This window comes from Giraffa tippelskirchi, chromosome 5, assembly GCF_054371585.1.
Source record: "Giraffa tippelskirchi isolate mGirTip1 chromosome 5, T2T-mGirTip1v1.2.pri, whole genome shotgun sequence".
Lineage (NCBI taxonomy): Eukaryota > Metazoa > Chordata > Mammalia > Artiodactyla > Giraffidae > Giraffa > Giraffa tippelskirchi.
Genome location: NC_137279.1, coordinates 52,419,822 through 52,440,113, shown reverse-complemented (window position 1 = coordinate 52,440,113; position 20,292 = coordinate 52,419,822). Strand labels below are relative to the sequence as shown.

Genomic DNA, 20,292 nt, shown 5'->3' with positions numbered 1-20,292 from the left:
AGTGGGACCATAAGCATCTGGACCGCTTCTTTGTATATCTTACCTGTGCCTTCACGGCCTGCTGAGCCCAATCATGTGCACACTGCTTCCGTTTGACAGGAGTATATTGCTGTGCATGCCCAACTTCAGGGCTTCACAAACAACACTCAGTTTGTGATGGGCAGCTCAGGTCTCATGGTAACTTGGTAGCCCGTGGTCAAGCATTTGATTTGAGGCCCAGTAGCAGGCCAAAAATTGTCTCTTAAAGGGAGAATAATTATCTGGAGATGATGTAGGGTCATGCTCCCACATCCTAAAGTCCTGTGCTGGGATTCAGTGTGAGGGCCTGCCAAGGGCTCACACAGCATCGCTGTCTGCCAGTGATCTTTCAGGCACTGTGGGATCTGCTGCATCATGTGGCCCCAGTGCAGAGCAGCTTGCCCAGCAGCTGAAACCTTTTGTAAACCTTCAGTTATTCTGGGACCCCCTCAAACTGAAGCTCTTCTGATCACTTGGTAAATGGGCTGGAGTAACACAGCCACATAAGGACTATGTTGCCTCCAGAATCCATCGTGGTCCCCTAAGCATTTGCCTTTTTCTTGGTTGTGGGTAGGGCCAGATGCAGCAACCTGTCCTTTACCTCAGGAGGGATGTCCCAACCTCCCTCATACCAGTGGTCCCTAAAAATTTCACTGAGGTAAAAGACCCCTGAAGTTTAGTCAGATTTGTCTCTTGTCTTCTGATATACAGATGTCTGACCAATTAGTTTAGAGTAGTTGCTGCTTCTCTATAGTTAGCGCCATGTTGTGGGTATAATGGAACAATGTAATGTCTTGTGGAAGGGGAAGACAGTAGGATCCCTGTGAAGTATACTGTGACACAGGGCTGAAGAGTTGATATACCCCTGAAGTAAGACAGTAGAGATGTATTACTGGTCTTACCAGCTGAAAGCAAACTCCTTTTGTTGGGTCCTATGGACAGGATAGCGAAAAAGGCATTTGCCAGGTCAATAGCTGCATACCATGTCCCAGGGATTGTATTAACTTACTCAAGCAATGAAAACACATCTATTGACACTCCTGCTATTGGAATCACCACTTGGTTAAACTTACTGTTAATCTGTCACTCTCCAAGATCCATCTGTCTTCTGCACAGGCCAAATAGGAGATTGAATGGAGAGTGGTGGGAATTGCAGCTCTTGCATTTTTCAAGTCCTGTTGATAGCCTGATTTCTGAAGTCCTCCCAGGGATGTGGTATTGCTTTTGATTTACTGGGTTTTCCTTGGTAGAAACAGTTTTAGTAGCTTCCACTCAACCTTTCCCCATATGATTACCTCCACTCCACAGGTCAGGGAGGAGACAGTGTGAAAATTCTGCCATCTACTAAGCAGGTGTGTTACAATTATGTATCCTGGAACTGGGGAACCCACAGAGTGGGCTTGGGTACCCACTGGGCCCACTGTGAATGGACCTGAGCTAAAACTCCGTTGGTAACCTGTCCTCTGTAAACTCCTACTCTGATTGGAGGGCTGTTGTTTTGGGTTCCTGGAATCAGTGTCAGTTCAGAGTCAGTGTCCATCAGTCCCTGGAAGGTCTCATTACTTTCTTTTCTCCAGTCTGTAGTTACTAATGTTGGGAGAATGATTAACAGCATACGTTTTCAGTAGTCTACTGGGGTCCTTCTTCAAGGGAACTAACCTTTTCATTTAAGGGGTTCTGGGTCTGTAAACTGGCTCAAGTCTGTGATCAGTTGAGGGGCCATGACTCTCTGTTTTTATGATTTGAGTTAGAATTTTGTTCCTTTGACCTAGACTTTTCTGCTTATTCAGATCAAATAAGAAGTTAGTAAGCTTCCTGTTTTACTTCTAGCAATACCATGATTAGCCAACACCGTAGGTCTGTATGAATCATACTATTCCAATTGCTGCTTTGACTCTGTTGTTCATTACGGTGACTATGCCCACCTTGCTTTGGCAGCTAAATGCTGCCAGTTGGCCCCTGCCACCTTGGGACCCAATTACTCCTATTGTGTTTAGGTTTTCTGGTTAAATGATTGTGGTTCCCAGTGGAAGGTCTAGCTTAAAGAGAAGAGTAATCAGAAGGCTTTTCAAGGATGTTGGGGCACCTGTCACAGATTTATTTGTCAGACTCTTCTGGATCCTCCCACTGTGGGCAAGTAGGGCTTAATTGACAATTCACTCTTAACATTTCAGTTTTCCTAAGCCTTTGAATCCCTTCTGCATTAGACCAAAGGGGACCCAGGGTGGGGTGTTTTAAATTTGCTCATGTGTGCCATCTTTTGATGTTTTGCCCAACTAGCCAAACTGTTAGAGCCCTTTCTAATGGCCCCAGCTGGAACATTAAAGGCAGAATCTTTGCTTAGAAATTCAGCCTGATTCAACTTTATGTTTCTTGTACCATTATCCCATACCCTTAAATACTCATTTCCAGACATGTTCCCTCAGTTTCTGCAAGCATAAATTATAATTGAAAACCCAAGTAGTTCTTTTGGAGTGTACGTAGCAAACCTACTTTGTTCCTCACTTTTAGGGTCCTGCTGGGACTTGAGTATAGTTATAAATCTAGAAGAAAAGAGGTGAGTCAGCATTGTGTTACATGGCAGCTCTGGCTGGGGAGACCCTTGCTGTTTCATTAGGCAGAATGGGGTTAATCCCCTCAGAGGTCGAAAGGCTGATACCAGTGTAGGTGGGGTGGCTGCTGCTGCTGCTGGACACCCAGGATTATGGTTAGAATCAATCCAGTTCTGCCACATTTAGTGAAAAATTTTATAATATATATACATTCCTATTGTTATTTAACATGATACAGGAGACATAAGAGATATGGGTTTGATCCTTTGGTCGGGAAGATACCCTGGAGGAGGGCGTGGCAACCCACTCCGGTATTCTTGCCTGGAGAATCCCACAGACAGAGGAGCCTGGTGGACTACAGTCTGTTGGTTTGCAGAGTCAGACACAACTGAAGCAACATAGTATGCATGCGCAGTAGAATAGTACAGGATCAAGATGGAGTTGAATCCTGGCTTAATTATTATTAGCCATATGACCTTTAGGGAAACAGCTCTGATTTTTCAGTTTCTGCATTTATAGAGATTATAATACATACCTGTGACAAAAACTGCTAACTGTGCCCTTAGAGCCATTCTTTTTTTTTTTCTTTTGAGAAATGGAATTCCCAGCCCCACCCCCACCCCAGGTTTTAGCCAGCGTGACCACCCAACTACAATTGCGTTCCTCAGCTAGATGCACCTAAAAGGGGCCTGTGACTAAGTTTGGGACCACAGGATGTTAAAGGAAGAGATGTGGACAACTTTTGGGGTAATTTTCTTAAAGAAAAAGTCATTTGCCTTGGATGTCCTCTTCTTTTTCTCTTTGGGAAAGGACAAGAATTGAAGCAGGAGCCTTTATCCAGAGATGGACCCCAAATGATGGAGATGGCAGAGCCAACTAGCTAGTGTGGGTTCCCTGAAGCGGAGCTGTTTACTCGCCCTAGAGTACTCACTTACCTTCCAACTATTATGTGAGAGAGAAATAAACTGTCTTACGTAAGCCCTTAAATTTTTGTTTTTCTTTATTATAGCTGTTAACAGTTTGTTATAGTCTGCCTAAACACTACCTTAAAGAGCTGTGAAGATTAGAGATTATAAATTGCCTAGTTCAGTGTGACGCATAGTAAGTGCTCTGTCAGTGTTTTCTGTTGTTTGTTAAATATTTACTTTCTACCTGTTGTGGGTGAGGCACAATGCTAAATATAAGAATAATGAAAATGATTTTTGTTAACAGTGGATTTAAGAAAATTAGAAACAAGGGTTCTTTGAATTAAAAATATGATAAATAACTAGCAATAACCAGTTACAGAACAAAATTTTTATGGTGTCATTCAAGATAGTAACCAAAAATATACTTTTCTAGAATGAAATAATAAGAAATGGGCAAGAGGATCTGTATGAAAAAAATATTTAAATTTAAAAGAGTTAAAAAATGAATAGAGGGATTAAAATATTTAGTAAAATATTTTCATTGTTTTATGTTACTTAATGTTATAAAATGTCTCTTACAGAGGTTAGTTTATAAGTTTAGTTAATGTTAAAAGCTCAAATAATGAGGTAACGTGTGTAATGAAAAATGTTGATCTTTGACTAGTTCTTCTCAACCTTGGGTTATTATCTCCAGTGGCAACTATTTTTAATTCTCTTTAGCAGTTTATTCTGGTATATACTTCCATATTTTTCAGTTATTTGTGAGCTCATTTCTTAATTTTTCAATTTTAGTCACTATATGTTGACTTTCTAATAAGACAAATGAGGATTTAGCTTTTTTATACCTGCCTTCCATTAATTCTTTCCCTCTCCCTGTCAACTTTCTTCTTCCATAATAGTTAGTACAGTTTTTGGTTAGTCATTGTCTTCATTATTGTAATTATGTATAATTCGTAGCTGAGCCACAGAATGATTATTATGATTATACTCATTAATCATATTATTGTGATTAACTTATTTTTCTTGGAATTTATGGGAAATTTTCTTTTATTGTATCTTTGATAATTTCTTCTTCTTTTTCTGTCTTCCAGAATTTCTGTAATCTAATAATGGCTATCCTAGATTTTGATCTTCCAAGTTTCTAGAGTCTGGGTGATTTCCTCAGCTTTATTTTCAGCCTTACTGTTATATATATTTTTAAAGTTTCTGCTCTCATTTAAATTTTTCAAAAGTTTTTTTCTTATTTTCTAGGTTTTCCTTTATGTATCCCCTATTCTTGTTTTATGGATACAGTTTAATCTCATCTTGCTGAAGGTATTAATTTTAATTTTTTAAAAAACAGTTTATTTGTGTACTATGTAGTTTTCTGTTGTTTTTCTATCTAATTTGGTTTCTTTTTTTTGTTTTTATGATAGAATCATGTCCCAGTTGTTCCTCAAATGTTTAGTTAATGCAGAAAATCTTAGTGGAATCTCTGTGCATATGAATTGCACTCTAGGACCGTTAGTTGAAAGCAAGATTTATATTATTGAGATATCTCTTGACTCTTAAAACTTACAGTCTTTTCTTTTGGACTGATTTTTTTTCACAAGGAGGAATCATTATCTCCTGCCTAGACAGTAAAAGGCTGGTCTGACACTTGTGTAAGAGAAGAGAGCTTGGGAGTCGGGGGTGATCTGACTGCTTAGTAAGTAAACTTGTATTTACACTTCTTATTTTCAGTACAGTATCTTATCCTCACACTCAGTGTCTTTAGTTCCTAAGTCAAATCTGTCAGATTCAGTTTTTACCAGAGAGTAATTGCTTTTCTCTTGCTGGAATGAGTGTTAGTGGGAGAATTGGAAAGAAGTGTCCAGTGTGTAGTTGTTCCCTATGAAAAGTTTCATCCTCCTCCTGAATTTAGCCCCACTCATAACTCTGCCTCATTCTATGCCTTTCTGGGATTCTTTATATGTGGATTACTTTCTTGTTGGCATCGTTCTCTTAACTACAGGTTGTTAAGTTTCCACTCTATTTGTTCTGCTAAGTCAGAAACTGTTCAACTCTTTGCTTTCCATCTTCCAAAATTGAATTAGCTTCTTTTGTCTTTAATTTCTTCCAGTCTTTATCCCAAGTATTTAATACTTAAAAAATTTTTTTCCTTTACTGTCTTTTTAGTGGAGTTTTGGGAGTGAGTGATGATAAATGCATATATTATGTTTTAATGAGAGATCTTTCAATTTTTAAAAAAAGTAAACAAAGTTTAGGCAAAAGAGCATGAAAACTTTAGAGGCAAATCTCATTTAAGAATGTCTTGTTTTCTCTCTGGCTCCAGCATCTTAACTGTCATCTGCACAGTTGTATTAGGACATGCAGGGCCTCTAGTGTTGGAATGCCCAGTTTTCCTGGCTACTGCAAATTACTTTCTCATGACTAGTGAAAATCTCCCATACCAAGCATTTTCTCATTTTTTTCCCTAAGCCATTTCTGTATTGTATCTTAATAAATTTCTAGTCTAAAATTTGTTTTCAGTCTAAATCAGTGGAAATTTTAGTGATAAATCACATAGAGCCTTAACCGTGTATCATATATATCAGATAATGTTTCTAGTTACAAATAACCGAAAACTTGACTGGGTAGAAAAAAGGGAATTTGTTTCATTTACTTAACTGGAAAGTTTAGAGATAGGTCAGTCTTGAGATGCTATTTGAGCAGGACTCTGGCTCTGTTTCTTTGTAATTCTCTTGGCTTTGCTCAAATCTTCATGCTGATTTTGTTTTTAGGCTGGCTTTCCTCATGATTGCAAAATGGCTGCAGCAATTCTAGGCATCATATTTCATACCACCATCCTACAGAAGAGGAGAGATGTTCTTTTCCAGAAGTTCCCAGGAAACTTCTCCAGACGTCAGGGTGAAGTAGGGGATATTACACTGAACACCTTGAACCTGGGTCCTCTGCCTTATTGCTAGAGTGAATGTGGTTGCCTTCCCCCTAAACATAAAGGCTGTGTGAGGCAGGAGTAGTACTCCAAAGGCAAAGTAGGGGACATGGTTGCTGGGGGTGCAACCACAGTGTCCATTACAGTGTTTAGTTTTAATAGTTCTGCTTTTATCACTGTACCATCATTTTTATATTTTATATCATTATGCTTTTATAAGTTAGTTTCCCCTAATTATTCAAATTTCATTAATCTTACCTATAAACAAAGCATTTTTGTCTTCATCCTAGAGGCTTTCCCTGAAAATTTGTTTCATAAAAATTCTCCCCAAAATTCTTTTGTCTTTAGAGACTTTTTTATTCTATCTTATAATAGTCTCTTATAAGGAAAGAAAATTTTTCTTCTCCTTACCTTTTCTTCTCTCCTTACCTTCTTTCATTTTACTTTACCTTCCTTCTCTCATCTCAGTGAAGCCCAAAAAAGAAAAAGAATTGTATTTTTACTTTTACTGCTTGACAAGCGCTCTCTCCTGAGAGGAAGAAGTGTTCTGTGGTTCCTTCTTTCACATGCTGTTTGATCCTGTCTCCCCTTCTGTTTGCTTACTGAATGACAGGAATATTAGCATAGAGCCTTCCTAATGTCTTACTGTGTTTAATTTTGGTTTGCAGTATACCATTGAGTTTCTTCCTCTTGAGTCCATGTTCTCTGATTGCTTTTGAGATAATCTCTTTGTCTTTGGTGTTTGTATAGTTTGTTGACAATGCATCTTAGTGAGATGTGTATGTAGGTGGTTTCTCAGTCTGATGATTAATGCCTTTTGTCATTTTTGGAAAATTCTAACCTATTATTTCTTCAAATATTGCTTCTCATTCTGTTCTCTTCTTGATTTGCTGCAAGTTGTTACTAGGTCTTCTTTCCTATGCTCTGTATTTCTTTTTTTTTTTTTTTTTTTTACTTTACAATATTGTAATAGTTTTTGCCATACATTGACATGAATCAGCCATGGGTTTACATGTGTTCCCCTTCCTGGACCCCCCTCCCACCTCCCTCCCCATCCCATCCCTCTGGGTCATCCCATTGCCCCGGCCCTGAGCCTTTGTCTCATGCATCGAACATGGAATGGTGTTCTGTTTTACATATGATAATATACATGTTTCAATGCTATTCTCCCAGAACGTCCCACCCTCACCTTCTCCCTCAGAGTCCATAAAATTGTTCTATGCATCTGTGTCTCTTATTCTGTCTCGCATATAGGGTTATCGTTACCATCTTTCAAATTCCATATATATGCATTAGTATACTGTATTGGTGTTTTTCTTTCCGGCTTACTTCACTCTGTATAATGGGCTCCAGTTTCATCCATCTCAGTAGAACCGATTCAAATGTATTTTTTTTTAATGGCTGAGTAATATTCCATTGTGTATATGTACCACAGCTTCCTTATCCATTCATCTGCTGATGGACATCTAGGTTGCTTCCATGTCCTGGCTATTGTAAACAGTGCTGCGATGAACATTGGGGTACACGCGTCTCTTTCAATTCTGGTTTCCTCGGTGTATATGCCCAGCAGTGGGATTGCTGGGTCATATGGCAGTTCTATTCCCAGTTTTTTTTTTTGGCATTTTTTTTTGGCATTTTTTTGGCATTATTTCTTAATGCCATTTTTCATTTTCCAAGTCTCTGTTTTGTATCTGAGTAATTTCCTAAGCTCTTTCTTTTTTCCCCTACTACTCATTTATGTATTTGGCTGTGCTGGCTCTTAGTTGCAGCATGCAGGACCTTTGTTGTGTCCTGTGGGATCTTTTGCTGCAGTACGTGGGCTCTCTAGTTGTGGCACCCGGGCTCTAGAGCTTATGGACTCAGTAGCTGTGGCACTCAGGCTAGTTGCGCCACAGCATGTGGGATCTTAGTTCCCCCACCAGGGATCGAACCTGTGTCCCCTGCACTGCAAGGCTGACTCGTAACCCCTGAACCACCAGGGAAGTTCTAACTCTTTGTCTTTTTTTAATGATTTCTTAAGCTGTGTCTTAACCTGCAGCTTGCTGTGCTGTGTTAGTCACTCGGTTGTGTCCGACTCTTTGTGACCCCATGGACTGTAGCCCGTTGGGTTCCTCTGTCCATGGGGATTCTGCAGGCAAGAATGCTGGAGTGGTTTGCCATCTCCACCCAGGGACTGGACTGGGGTCTTCTGCATTGCAGGTGAATTCTTTACCGTCTGTGCCACAAGGGAAGCCCAAGAATACTGGAGTGGCTAGCCTATCCCTTCTCCAGGGAATCTTCCTGACCCAGGATTTGAACCAGGGTCTCCTCCATTGCAGGTGGATGGATTCTTTACCAGGTGAGCTACCAGAGAAGCCCAACCTGCAGCTTAGTAAAATATGTAAGTATACATATATATATATATTTTAATTTCAATGCTTATAAAACTCCTATTCCCCTTCCCAAATCTGTCTGACATTTTTTATATGTTTTATAATGTCTTTCAAATAATTTTAAGCATGCTTATTTTGTAAGTTCTATCTGTACTATTAACTGAAGTTTTTATTGTCTAATTCTATTGTCTTTTGTGTCTTCTCTTTACTATATGGTGGGTTATTTCTTCAAGTGCTTTGTAACTTTGGATTGTAAGTTCATCTTTAGTGAGGCTTTATTTTTAGACATTCTCTAGGTCCAGAGTAGTTTTTCATTTGTTTTTGCTAGGTATCACAGGGGTATTATTGGCCTGAGATGAGTTTTTTTGATAAGTTTCTGACCCTCAAATTTCTTGAACCATGCACCTAATATACATTTGAACTTCAAACCTCTCTAAAGGCTGAGCCACAACTCTCAAGTTCTCAGTGTAGACTGTTTTTGTCCATTAGAACCCTGGCCAAGATAGTTAAGCCTCTTAGCTGGGTAACTTGGTTTTATGAGAGCATTTTATTCTGACTCTCTGTTTCTCAAGGTTGAGGCCCTATTTCCAGCTACTTAATAGGTGTTAAAATTCAAGCCTTTTGGTTATTGAAACTGGCAGTCTCCCCACAGCAACCACAATCAATTCATGCTTAATGGCTCTGGTTTTCTCAGTTCCTGTCTCTTATTTTTGGCCTCTCACTGCTTAATTTCCTTCTATGTGTTTAAAGGATTGTTTGTTTTATTTCATCCAGCATTGTGAAATGTTTAAGATAGTCTTAGGTCTGGTTCTCCAGGAAATAGAGGTTTGAGGCAGAGATTTGCATGGAGGAGGTTTTTGAGGCAGTTCTCTTGGCAACAGCATCTGTAGGAAAGTGAAGGATTGTGAAGCAAGGTTGAGCAGAGGGAGAAGTTAACCTACAGTGCAGTTGCAATCGGGATTTCAGTTCTGTGGGGAGCTCTGGGCTGGGATCAGTGTTCAGAGATATTTCAGATTCAGGCTTGGGGCCAGGTCTTTGTACCTCAGGGAACCCCGCACTCTAATAATATTTCCTCTGGTCAAACTGGCCTATGAGGACAGCTACCGCTGAGCTGGGCGATGCTCACCAGTGCGTTCCTTACTGCTTTGGGGGTATGATGTCTTCTGGGCCCTCCTGTGGAGTATGGTTGGCAGGCACCTTTTTTTCAGCCTTAACGTGATATGTGTTCTCCAGAGTCCCACTATTCCTTCACTTTACCATCTACCACAGCAATTCTGGCATTTTCCTGTCACTTACTGTAGACCTTTACTTCATCCAAGCTTTTAAGAGCTATCTTAGTAGTAGAGTAGTATCATTTCCAGGGTCCTTATCTAGCTGTTAAGTTCTGTATCATGGGAGGATACCTGCTTGCAGCTAGATGTGTGCTCAGTCACTCAGTCATGTCCAACTCTTTGTGACCCTATGGACTATAACCTGCCAGGCTCCTCTGTCCATGGGCTCCTCCAGGCAAGAATACCGGAGTGGGTTGCCATTTACTTCTCCAGGGGATCTTCCTGACCAACAAATTGAATCCACGTCTCCTGTGTCTCCTGTATTGTCAGGTGGATTCTTTACCACTGAGTCACCTGGGAAGCCCTTTCAATTAAGCTCTCCTTCATCCAACTTTATATTCCATCTCCCTTGATCAGCATTTTCAGGATCCAGCCCTACATGTACTTTTACAGCTGCTGTGGGTAAATGTTGGCTAAGTCAGTCCTGCAGCTCTTTCAGCTTATAGTCCTGTTCTACCTTAGCACTTTCTGCACTTCGCAAGCATAGTTGTTTGTGATTGGTCTGGAGGCTGGAAGGGGAAGTGGAGGTTGATAGTGGAGGACATAGGTTGTCTTGTGTGGTAGAAACCTTTGCATCATATTCAGGCAAGGAAAAGTGCTATTAATAATTCCTCAGGATCAGATAGTTCCCGGGAACCTGGAGATTCAAGATTTTCAAGCACGTCACTCAGATATCCTCATGCTAAGCCTTAGGGTTCCATGCCTTCCTAATCAGAACCCTGACCTTGATGTAGTTGATTTGAGGGGATTGAAAATCCAGCCTGGAGCTCAGCTACTCTTGTGTTGAGTCTTGGGCTGAAGCTTCGGTTTTTCTGTTGTTTTTGTTGTTGTTGGAGATGAGAGGCTCTTTACCTGCTGCCAAAGAGGTCCTTTGACTTTTGAACTTTACGTTCAGTTGGTGATTAATCAGTCAGTTGCCCACAGCACCAATAGCACCTAGCAAGAGCCATCTGATTTCACAGTCCTTATAATTACTGCTTTACTCTTCTCAAACCCTGAAATGTGGTATCCACCAGCGCGTTCATCTTACACTGGTGTCTCATTCCAGATCACAAGTGGCGAAAGTTGTAACAACTGTCCTGCCACCTGCCAGGGGCTAATGGTACTCCGTCTCCTCCTAGTGATGGGGGTCTTTGGGTGAGGGTAGTTTCCGGACTGACTCTTGGCTGTGAACCAACAGTAGCTAACATTCCTGGCAGCTGCGGAAATTGAGTCTTTAAGCGCAAGACCTGGGAGATGAACCATAGTGCCCACTCCAGAAGGGTTTCTGGTATATTAGTGTGTAGTACAGCCAGAAATAAAAGCTAGCCCAAACATGTAGAACATAAATTCTTATGTGGACTCTTTTTCTTAGTAGGTAACAAGTTTGGATATGATTTCTTTGAGTCATTCAATCCTCAGCAGAAATTCCATTTTCAAAGGATATAAATCATTAATCATATTACTGGAATGAGAGATTATGATTTTGAGATAAACCTAGGCATTATTGATTTATTACTTTAAGGGGTAGATACTGCTTTTTGGTGACATAATTTCTTTTCTTAGAAAGTTTTATAATAAGATGTCATGTTGCCAGCTTATTGAAAGAATACTTTTTACAGAATATATTCCTATAGCTTTAATTATGGACATTCATGGAAAAGAAAAGTTAGAAAACATGCTCATACAGTCTAGTGGTTTCCCGTTTACTCCCATTTGGTTATGCAGCCATTACATCTAAGTTTTGAAAAATTCTAACACCCCTAAAGAAACCCCATACATGTGAGCAGCCACTCCTCATCCTGCTCCTTGCCCTTCCTCCCCCATCTCAGCACCAGAAAACCACTAGTCTCCTTTCTGTTGTTATGGATTTGCGTCTTCTGGACATTTCATATAGATGGAATCATACAATATGTGACTGACTTCTTTCGCTTAAAGCTAATACCTCTTTATTCCACTGTGGATTAATCCTAGTAATACTTCTCTGTCTTATAGTAAGGGAGACAACATTGCATACCAAAGCTGAAACTCTTCTAATACCACCTCTACTTTATGCCACTACTGTTCCATCAGCTATGGCTTGGTGAGAAGTTTCTAGTTATGGGTAGCAACCATAATATATCATTTCAGTGGCTGTATTTCAGCAGTCTCATGAATTAAGCAGTAATGGATGAAGTCATTTCAGAGATTTATTTATTTACTTAATTTGTTCTTTGATTCATTCATTCACTCATTCATTCAAACTGGCTTTGTGGAAGGAAAAGAATGAGGTACCATGTATATTTCAGCTTGCTCTCATGAAGAACTGCATTCCAAGTAATAATGGGTGGTGGTTTTGACTTTTTTTTTCCCCTAAAAAGGAACATCTCAAGTATTTTTTTTTCCTTTTAGAGAACTAGAACAGTTTAATTCCCCTTCTGTTGTTATCTGATTATAAGCGAAGAAAAGTGCCTGTCATCATCATAGTTGTAATCTTAGTATCATTTATTGGCTGCTTACAAGGTGTTGGACACTGTACTAAACATGTCACGTGAATTATTCTCTATTATTCTAATAGCCTTGTCAGATAAGTGGTATTATCTTCATATTAGAAATGGGAAAAATGAAACAGAGATTGAAGAGCGTTCAGATTCAAATCTGTGCCAGCTTGAGTGTTCATGCATTTCTAGATGACTGTTTCCTGATTATTCTCTTAAAGTCTGTGATATTAATGTTAACCCCTACAAAGCATCTGTGTAATACGTTGGTCATGATTCAAATGATACTTTCATGAAGGCCCTTGGAACTCCATAGTTGTGTGCCCTACAGCTCAGTAATAGTGTTCCTTCTTAATAGTGTGCCTAGAGAGCTGTTTGTTCAAATTTATCACCACATATTAATAGTGCCTTTTTTAGGCTAACATTTATTGGGTGTTTATAATGTGCCAGCCTCTATGCTGCAGGCATTGTCTCATTTGAACTTTTAAAGTGACTGTGACTTCTGGTATCCTCATTTTCCAAATAAAGCAGCTAAAGCTTTGAAAAGTTAAGATACCTCCCTTCGGTACCCTAAGTTTGTATCTCTATAAAATAGAGACAGCACTGGGATTTGAAGCCATACATTCTAGTAAGAGCTCACACTCTTAACACACTATGCTATGCTGGCTCTCTTGTTGGACATTGGTAATGGTCATTTTTACTTGTCTTTGGTGAGCTTAGTCCTTCTTTCCATTCCTATGCTGTTTCTACTTACTGATAATCTTTGTCTTCTTTCAAGACCACTTGTTCATTTGCTAAGTTTGCAACCCCATGAGCTGCAGCATGCCATGCTGTCTTTCACTATCTCCTGGAGTTTGCTCAGATTCATGTCCGTTGAGTCAGTGATATCATCCAACCATCTCAGCCTCTGTTGTCCCCTTCTCCTGCTCTCAGTCTTTCCCAGCATCAGGGTCTTTTCCAGTGAGCCAGCTCTTCACATCAGGTGGCCATAGTATTGCAGCTTCAGCTTCAGCAGCAGTCCTTCCAGTGTGTATTTAGGGTTGATTTCCATTAGGATTGACTGGTTTGATCTCCTTTCTGTCCAAGGGACTCTCGAGAGTCTTCTCCAGCACTACAGCTTGAAAGCATAAATTCTTGGGCGCTAAGCCTTCTTTATGGCCCAGCTGGTCTTGTCTTTTTAATTTTGATGGAATGGTGAACTGATATGTGTTACACTTGTAGATTAATGGTATTTTTAGTCAAAAAATTTGAGAGATAATACTTGATGAAACCAATTACAGTGTTTATAATTTTTTTTCATTGGAGAAATAACATATTCAGTATAATAAAGGGGAAAACACTTAAAACTATATGTATATTTATTCCTTTTTCTTGGTATACTTATTCCTTTTTCTTCTTCGAATTTTTGTTTCATTTTAAATGTTCTTTATCTGTTATCATCATAAGAAAGTAATTGTCATGTCAAAGACATTTTAATCATCAGCAGATAAGTAGAACGAAGTTATTATTTTAAAGTGGCTGTGCATTAAAAATTGCACTGCCTATATGTTATATCCCAAAGGTAAAACTTGATTCACCTCTAAGGATGAAGACAGGGAAGGGCATGCTCTAATCTATTAATAATTTCTTCTCTACCCAGAGGTAGAGATCTGTATCTGTTAATATTAGAAGCATACTTTTCAGAGGTGCTGGGTGCAGGGGAACCTGTTTCCTCTGCTTACTGGCTCCTCTTGGGATCCATATACCTCATGGCCCCTTAGCATATTCATGACAAGGAGGCCTTCTCCCCTTCCTCTCTTCCCTGCTGAGTACAAGTTACACTTTGCAAAATCTCAACTTTTCCCCATACTCCTGGTTATAATCAGTAGATTTCCTGGCACACTTGTACATGCTCTAATATTTAGTAATGTTTTCTTAAGGAAATCCCTTTTCTGGAATGTTGGAATGCATTCCTGTGTCTTTCCATTTTTTACCTCCTATACAAATTTTTTGATAAGGAAGTATTTCACTAGAAAACTAGATTTTCCTTATGCTTGTTCTTTTCGCCTAACTTTCTAGGCTAAACAAACCCTAAATGTTTGTGCTAAAAACATCAAAAAAGTTGTAATAATTGACGTGTTCTCCCTTTTTCTCCTTCTAGTGTAATTCAAACGTAATTTAAATAGATTAGGGTTTTTTTTTAAGGTTTTTAAAATAACATTTATTTCTTTAAAGTTAACATGTGCAAAATAGGAAATCAAAAAGCACAAGAAGCAAAAAACAAAGTCATTCATAATCACAAGCAGTTTACTGTTTGACATGTCCTTCTAGGTCTCATTTGTTATTTTCACAACTAAGCATCCATTTTTTATGTAATTAAGATCATACAGTTATGTATCATGCTGTTTCACACATTATGAAGATTAGGTTTTAAAATAGAATCATTGGTAAGTGATTTGACAGTATTTATCCAAACTTTTAGTACCTGTTCTCTGGGCCTTTATTATGTGCAATTTGGAGTACCACAGTTAAAATTTTAAAGGGGCTGATTAGAGTTGAATGCATCCTTTTTGCCTGGAAGATACAGAAACAGGAAATTAATGATACAATGTATACATGTATGTGTGGGGGGGTGAGAGGAGTTGGGGGGTGGGGGGTGGGAGGAGTGACTTCGTAATAATGTAAAAGATTATAGAGTATATTGGTGGCATTAAAATTTCATGGGTGAGCATGATTGGGGGAAAATGTCTAAAAAGGCACCTCAGGGAGATGATAGAAACAATGATCTAGAGTATAGATAGTTCTTGTGTAGCATATTATGTTGTTCAGTTGCTAAGTCGTATCCGATTCTCTTGCGACACCATGGACTGTAGCCAGCCAGGCTCCTCTGTCCATGGGATTTCCCAGGCAAGAATACTGAAGTGGGTTGCCATTTGCTTCTCCAGGGGATCTTCCCGACCCGGGGGTCAAACCCGTATATCCTGCATTGGCAGGTGGATTCTTTACCACTGAGTCGCCAGGGAAGCCCACACCTATATAGGGTAGTTACTATCCCTTAGTTCACATATACTAACATTTTTATGTTAGTGCATTTTTATATTATGTTAGTACTTATTTATATGTAAAGTATGTACTATTTTACATGCTATGTATTTTATATGTATGTAAAATATACATGTACATGTGTGTATAAATATTTATATACATATGTATATAAAGTATACATATGTATTTTATATGTATACTTTATATACATATAAAATATGTACTATGTTATATTTAATATAGCATATTTTATAATATGTTAGTACATATTTATATGTAAAAATGTACATTTTTATATTCTGGATGCTAACCTGCTTTAAATAGCAAAATATCTAATATTGAATAGAAAACCTTGCAATAACATGGCATGTGTTGATTTCATCTCCCAAATCTGCATTAATCATGTGATTTAAAATATTTAGCATTCTTAGAATTTTTTTTCCTTTATTTATTTATTTAATAAATTTATTTATTTTAGTTTAAAATCTGTTTTTTATTATCCTACATGAACTTGTCATTTGAAACTAAAAGTACAGATTTCTTTTTTATTTAGTATATTTATTTTTAGAGCATTTTTAGATTTATAGAAAAATTGAGTGGAAGTACAGAAAATTCCCATATTCTTTTCCCACTTCCATCCCTACCCCACCAGTTTCTCCTATTGCTAACTTTTAGTGTTGTACAAGTCTGTGAGTTTTGATGAATGCATAATGTCATATATATATCATTGTAGTTTCATACAGAATAGTTTTACTGCCTTAAAAATGTTAAAGGAATGTTAAATGAAAATAAGAAGTTGTTTTTTTGACCCACCTTCCCAATCTGACTCCAAGAAACTATGGTTAGTATTTTCTTGCATGTATTTTCAGAATTGTCTTGCAATTTGACTTTTTAATGAAACAATGAATTTTGGACCTCTTTCCATGTAGTGTGTGGAGATATTGCGTATTTTCCAGCGGCAGAAGAGTAAACATTCTGGAACCCCCTTGAAGGAATTTTTAGTAACTGTGGGGGCCACAATGCATTTGCTCTTGAGCAGTGCTCTTAGAACGAGACCATAAGGTAGCATAGTTAAATGCTACACAATAATGACACTTCGGTATGAAAATTGAATGTTATAACACATTCATGGTTTTAGGATTATTGAACACATAATAACGTATTATTAACGGTAAGATGAAGTGCTCTGACATATAGGCATACCTGTATTACGTTCACTTCATGAGTACCTTTGTCTAAATAGAAAAGCTTTTACTTAGTATTATTCAAGACTTAATAATAGTTCCTCATTCTGGATATTTTAAACCTTTAAATAGCTTTCATTGATTATGTGATTAAATGCTTGTCAAAAGACTGTATTATGTTTTCTCTTTGAAATAGGGAATTTGAAAAAAATGTCATCCAGTGAGGTTATAAGAATGTTTCAGGAAAAAAATCAGTCATCATTTTAAACTTCCCCATAAAATTATAAGAATATTTGCTATGGAAAAAGATTTCTGAATACTCCTGCATGATAAATTCTTGATATGTATTAATTTTAGATATAAATATTAGGCATTGTTCAATTGACCTGGTAGACTTTTAAAGCTACTTATGAAAGAGAACTTAGTGACAATTCAAATATATAAGTAGGCTTTTTGCTGTTTTCTGTTTACCAGTTTTTTAAAATAATTTTATTTATTTATTTACTTTTTGGCTATGCTGGGCCTTTGCTGCTGCATGGGCTTTTCTCTACTTGCGGTGGTACAGGGGCTTCTCATTGCGGTGGCTTCTCTTGTTATGGAACATGAGCTGTAGGGCCTGCAGGCTTCAGTAGTTGTGGCACACGGGCTCGGTTGTTGTGCAGCATGTGGGATCTTCCCATAGCAGGGATTGAACCTGTGTCTCTTGCATCGGCAAGCATTACTAGTTTATTGAATGGAAATGAGCACCCTTTATTAGAAAACCAAGTGATAATTTGTTTCGGTATTTTTCTTACCTTTCATTTTCATCATTGAATAATTTAGTAATATGTACTTTTGATGAATCATTAATTTACATTCAGAGCAGCATTATTCATGATAGACAAAAGAAGCAACCCAAATGTCCATCAGTGGATGAATGGTTAAGCAAACTGTAGTATATACAGACAATGGAATATTCTACAGCTTTAAGAAGGAAGGAATTCCTGACACATGCTATACAACCTTGAAGACATTATGCTAAATGAAATAAGCTAGTCACAAAAAGGCAAATACTGTATAATTCTACTCATATAGGTAGCTAGAGTAGTAGATTCATGGAGATAGAAAGTACAATGATGGTTTCATTTATTGTTTAATGAGTGTAGACTTTCAGTTTTACAGGATGAAAAGTTCTGGACATTGGTTGTACACAGTGTGATTGTATTTGCTGCTGCTAAGTCGCTTCAGTCATGTCCAACTCTGTGCGACCCCATAGACGGCAGCCCACCAGGCTCCGCCATCCCTGGGATTCTCCAGGCAAGAACACTGGAGTGGGTTGCCATTTCCTTCTCCAACGCATGAAAGTGAAAAGTGAAAGTGAAGTCGCTCAGTCGTGTCCGACTCCGTGCGACCCCATGGACTGCAGCCCACCAGGTTCCTCCGTCCATGGGACTCTTCCTGGCAAGAGTACCGGAGTGAGTTGCCATTGCCTAACACTACTGAACTGTACACTTAAAAGTGGTTCAGATGGTAAATTTTATATGTATATTCTACCACAATTAAAAAATTTAAAAAGTCAGTTTCAAGATAGACACAAACTAATTTTTTCCAGTGGAGTAGTCTAGCAAGGAGTAGAGAAGTCTAGCCATTTGAGAGACTTTTCCCAAGATTGTACTTATCTCATTTCCTAAATATTTGGGAATATGTTGCTGGTTCACACTGCTATGACAGTGCAGAGGGAGAGGATTAGTTTGGTAAGTATTGTCTGTTCTTAAAAGGATATGTAGACTTAAAGCTTTAAAAATTTGTGTACGAGAGTTTTCTTTTAAAGACCATTTATTTGACTGTTTCGGAGAAGGCGATGGCATCCCACTCCAATACTCTTGCCTGGAAAATCCCATCGATGGAGGAGCCTGGTAGGCTGCAGTCTATGGGGTTGTGAAGAGTCAGACATGACTGAGCAACTTCACTTTCACTTTTCACTTTTCACTTTCACTCATTGGAGAAGGAAATGGCAACCTACTCCAGTGTTCTTGCCTGGAGAATCCCAGGGACGGGGGAGCCTGGTGGGCTGCCGTCTGTGGGGTCGCACGGAGTCAGACGCAACTGAAGCAACTTAGCAGCAGCATTTGACTATTTATTTGTATCCATTGTTTTGTGTGCATGGTGTCTCCGAGTTAAATAATATAATCTAGAGGTTACGAGGCTAAGTAGATATAAGGCCAAGTTAGAAAAAAGATTCCTATGTCGTAATGCTAAGATGCAGGTTGAAAAGTATAGCCTGCCCACACAAAAATGTGAGGATGTTAAGAGCAACCATAAATCTGCTTCAGAGAAAAGAGGCAAATTGCATGCTTCAAATTTACTCCTGTTCATTTTTCTCAGAGTGATCAAATTATTTGATAACAGAAAACCATATTAGTTTCTTTCAAGGTTAGCCACACAGCCAGGCTTTCATATCCAACATTCTTTAATTAGCTGCTGGGTTCTGAGAGAAGAGTAAGGAGAAAATGTGTTTGGATATGCTTGTCCGTCCATTTCACCAGCCTTCAACTTTTATTTGCAGTATGTTTAGAAGGGTTCTTTAAAAAATGATGACAGCAACAAAACCACATTACTGTGCATAGTTACACCATTTAGTTAAATACTAAGTGTCACATTTTCTTTAAATTCTTAATAACTTCAAAAGTGAGCAGAGTACCTGATTAGTCTTGGGTCACAGATTTTATCTTAATTATCTCTTTTATTTATCATATTTATTTCTTAATACCTAGCCCAGTGCTAGGAAAATAAGCTATTAGTAAATGTTTGAATGAATGAATGACTAAATTAATGAACATGTAGTCATTTGTGAATTGGAATAAATACCAGTTTCATCTAAAATCTTTCTTTTATGAATATAATGTTTCATTTGCCTTCCCATGATTGATCTCATCAGATCTATACACGCTTATGGATTCTGTGTCTACGTATGCTATCAATTACTGTAAAAGAAGTATTGAAGTCACAATTGGAAATGTGAATTTGCCTATTTCTTTTTTCATTCTATCCAGTTTTGCTTCATGTAGTTTGAATCTCTTTTTTGAATGGGCATGCATATTTAGAATTGCTATGTCTTTTTGATGAATCAGCCCCTTTGTCATTATGTAGTGTTCCTCTCTACCCCTGGCAATATTCCTTATTCTCAAGTCTACTTTGTCTCATTTTAATAAAGCCACCCTACCTTTCAATAAGTAAATAAATAAAAATGAAAGCTTATTTACTACACTTTCTTTAAAATAATTTTCTTTTGTAATAGGATTCTATAACAACAACCTTTATTTGCAAATATGTATTTAAAGGTATATTTAACAAAAATTTGTATAGTGCTTACATATGCCTTGTACTGCTCTCTGTAGGTCACGAAAACTCCTTGCCCAGTTTGTCCAATTCTGTGATCTAAGAAGGAGTTCTGAAGATTCAAACTCTAGTCGAGTTTCAGTTTGATTATTTCATAAATCAAGACACTCAATTCATATTAATGGTTATATGCAACCATTCTTTAAAGCCTT

At 38.2% G+C, this 20,292-nt stretch overlaps 1 protein-coding gene across 12 annotated transcripts in view; it reads left to right on the top strand.

The window, feature by feature from the left end:
- Nucleotides 1-20,292, top strand: part of DISP1 (dispatched RND transporter family member 1) — a 229,175-nt gene that overhangs the window by 38,559 nt on the left and 170,324 nt on the right. For 5 of the 12 annotated variants that reach the window (XM_081489867.1, XM_081489858.1, XM_081489864.1 and 2 more), the window contains exon 2: nt 8,714-8,775. The exons of 5 other annotated variants lie outside the window; for them this stretch is intronic. Coding sequence is in view for 4 of the 7 variants with exons in the window: in XM_081489858.1 (XP_081345984.1) it covers nt 8,718-8,775 (58 nt within the window). In the remaining 3 variants the exon portion in view is untranslated. Of the gene's footprint in view, nt 1-8,594; nt 8,776-20,292 lie in introns of all 12 variants that reach the window. 2 more of the 12 variants (XM_081489866.1, XM_081489859.1) reach the window with 1 other exon arrangement.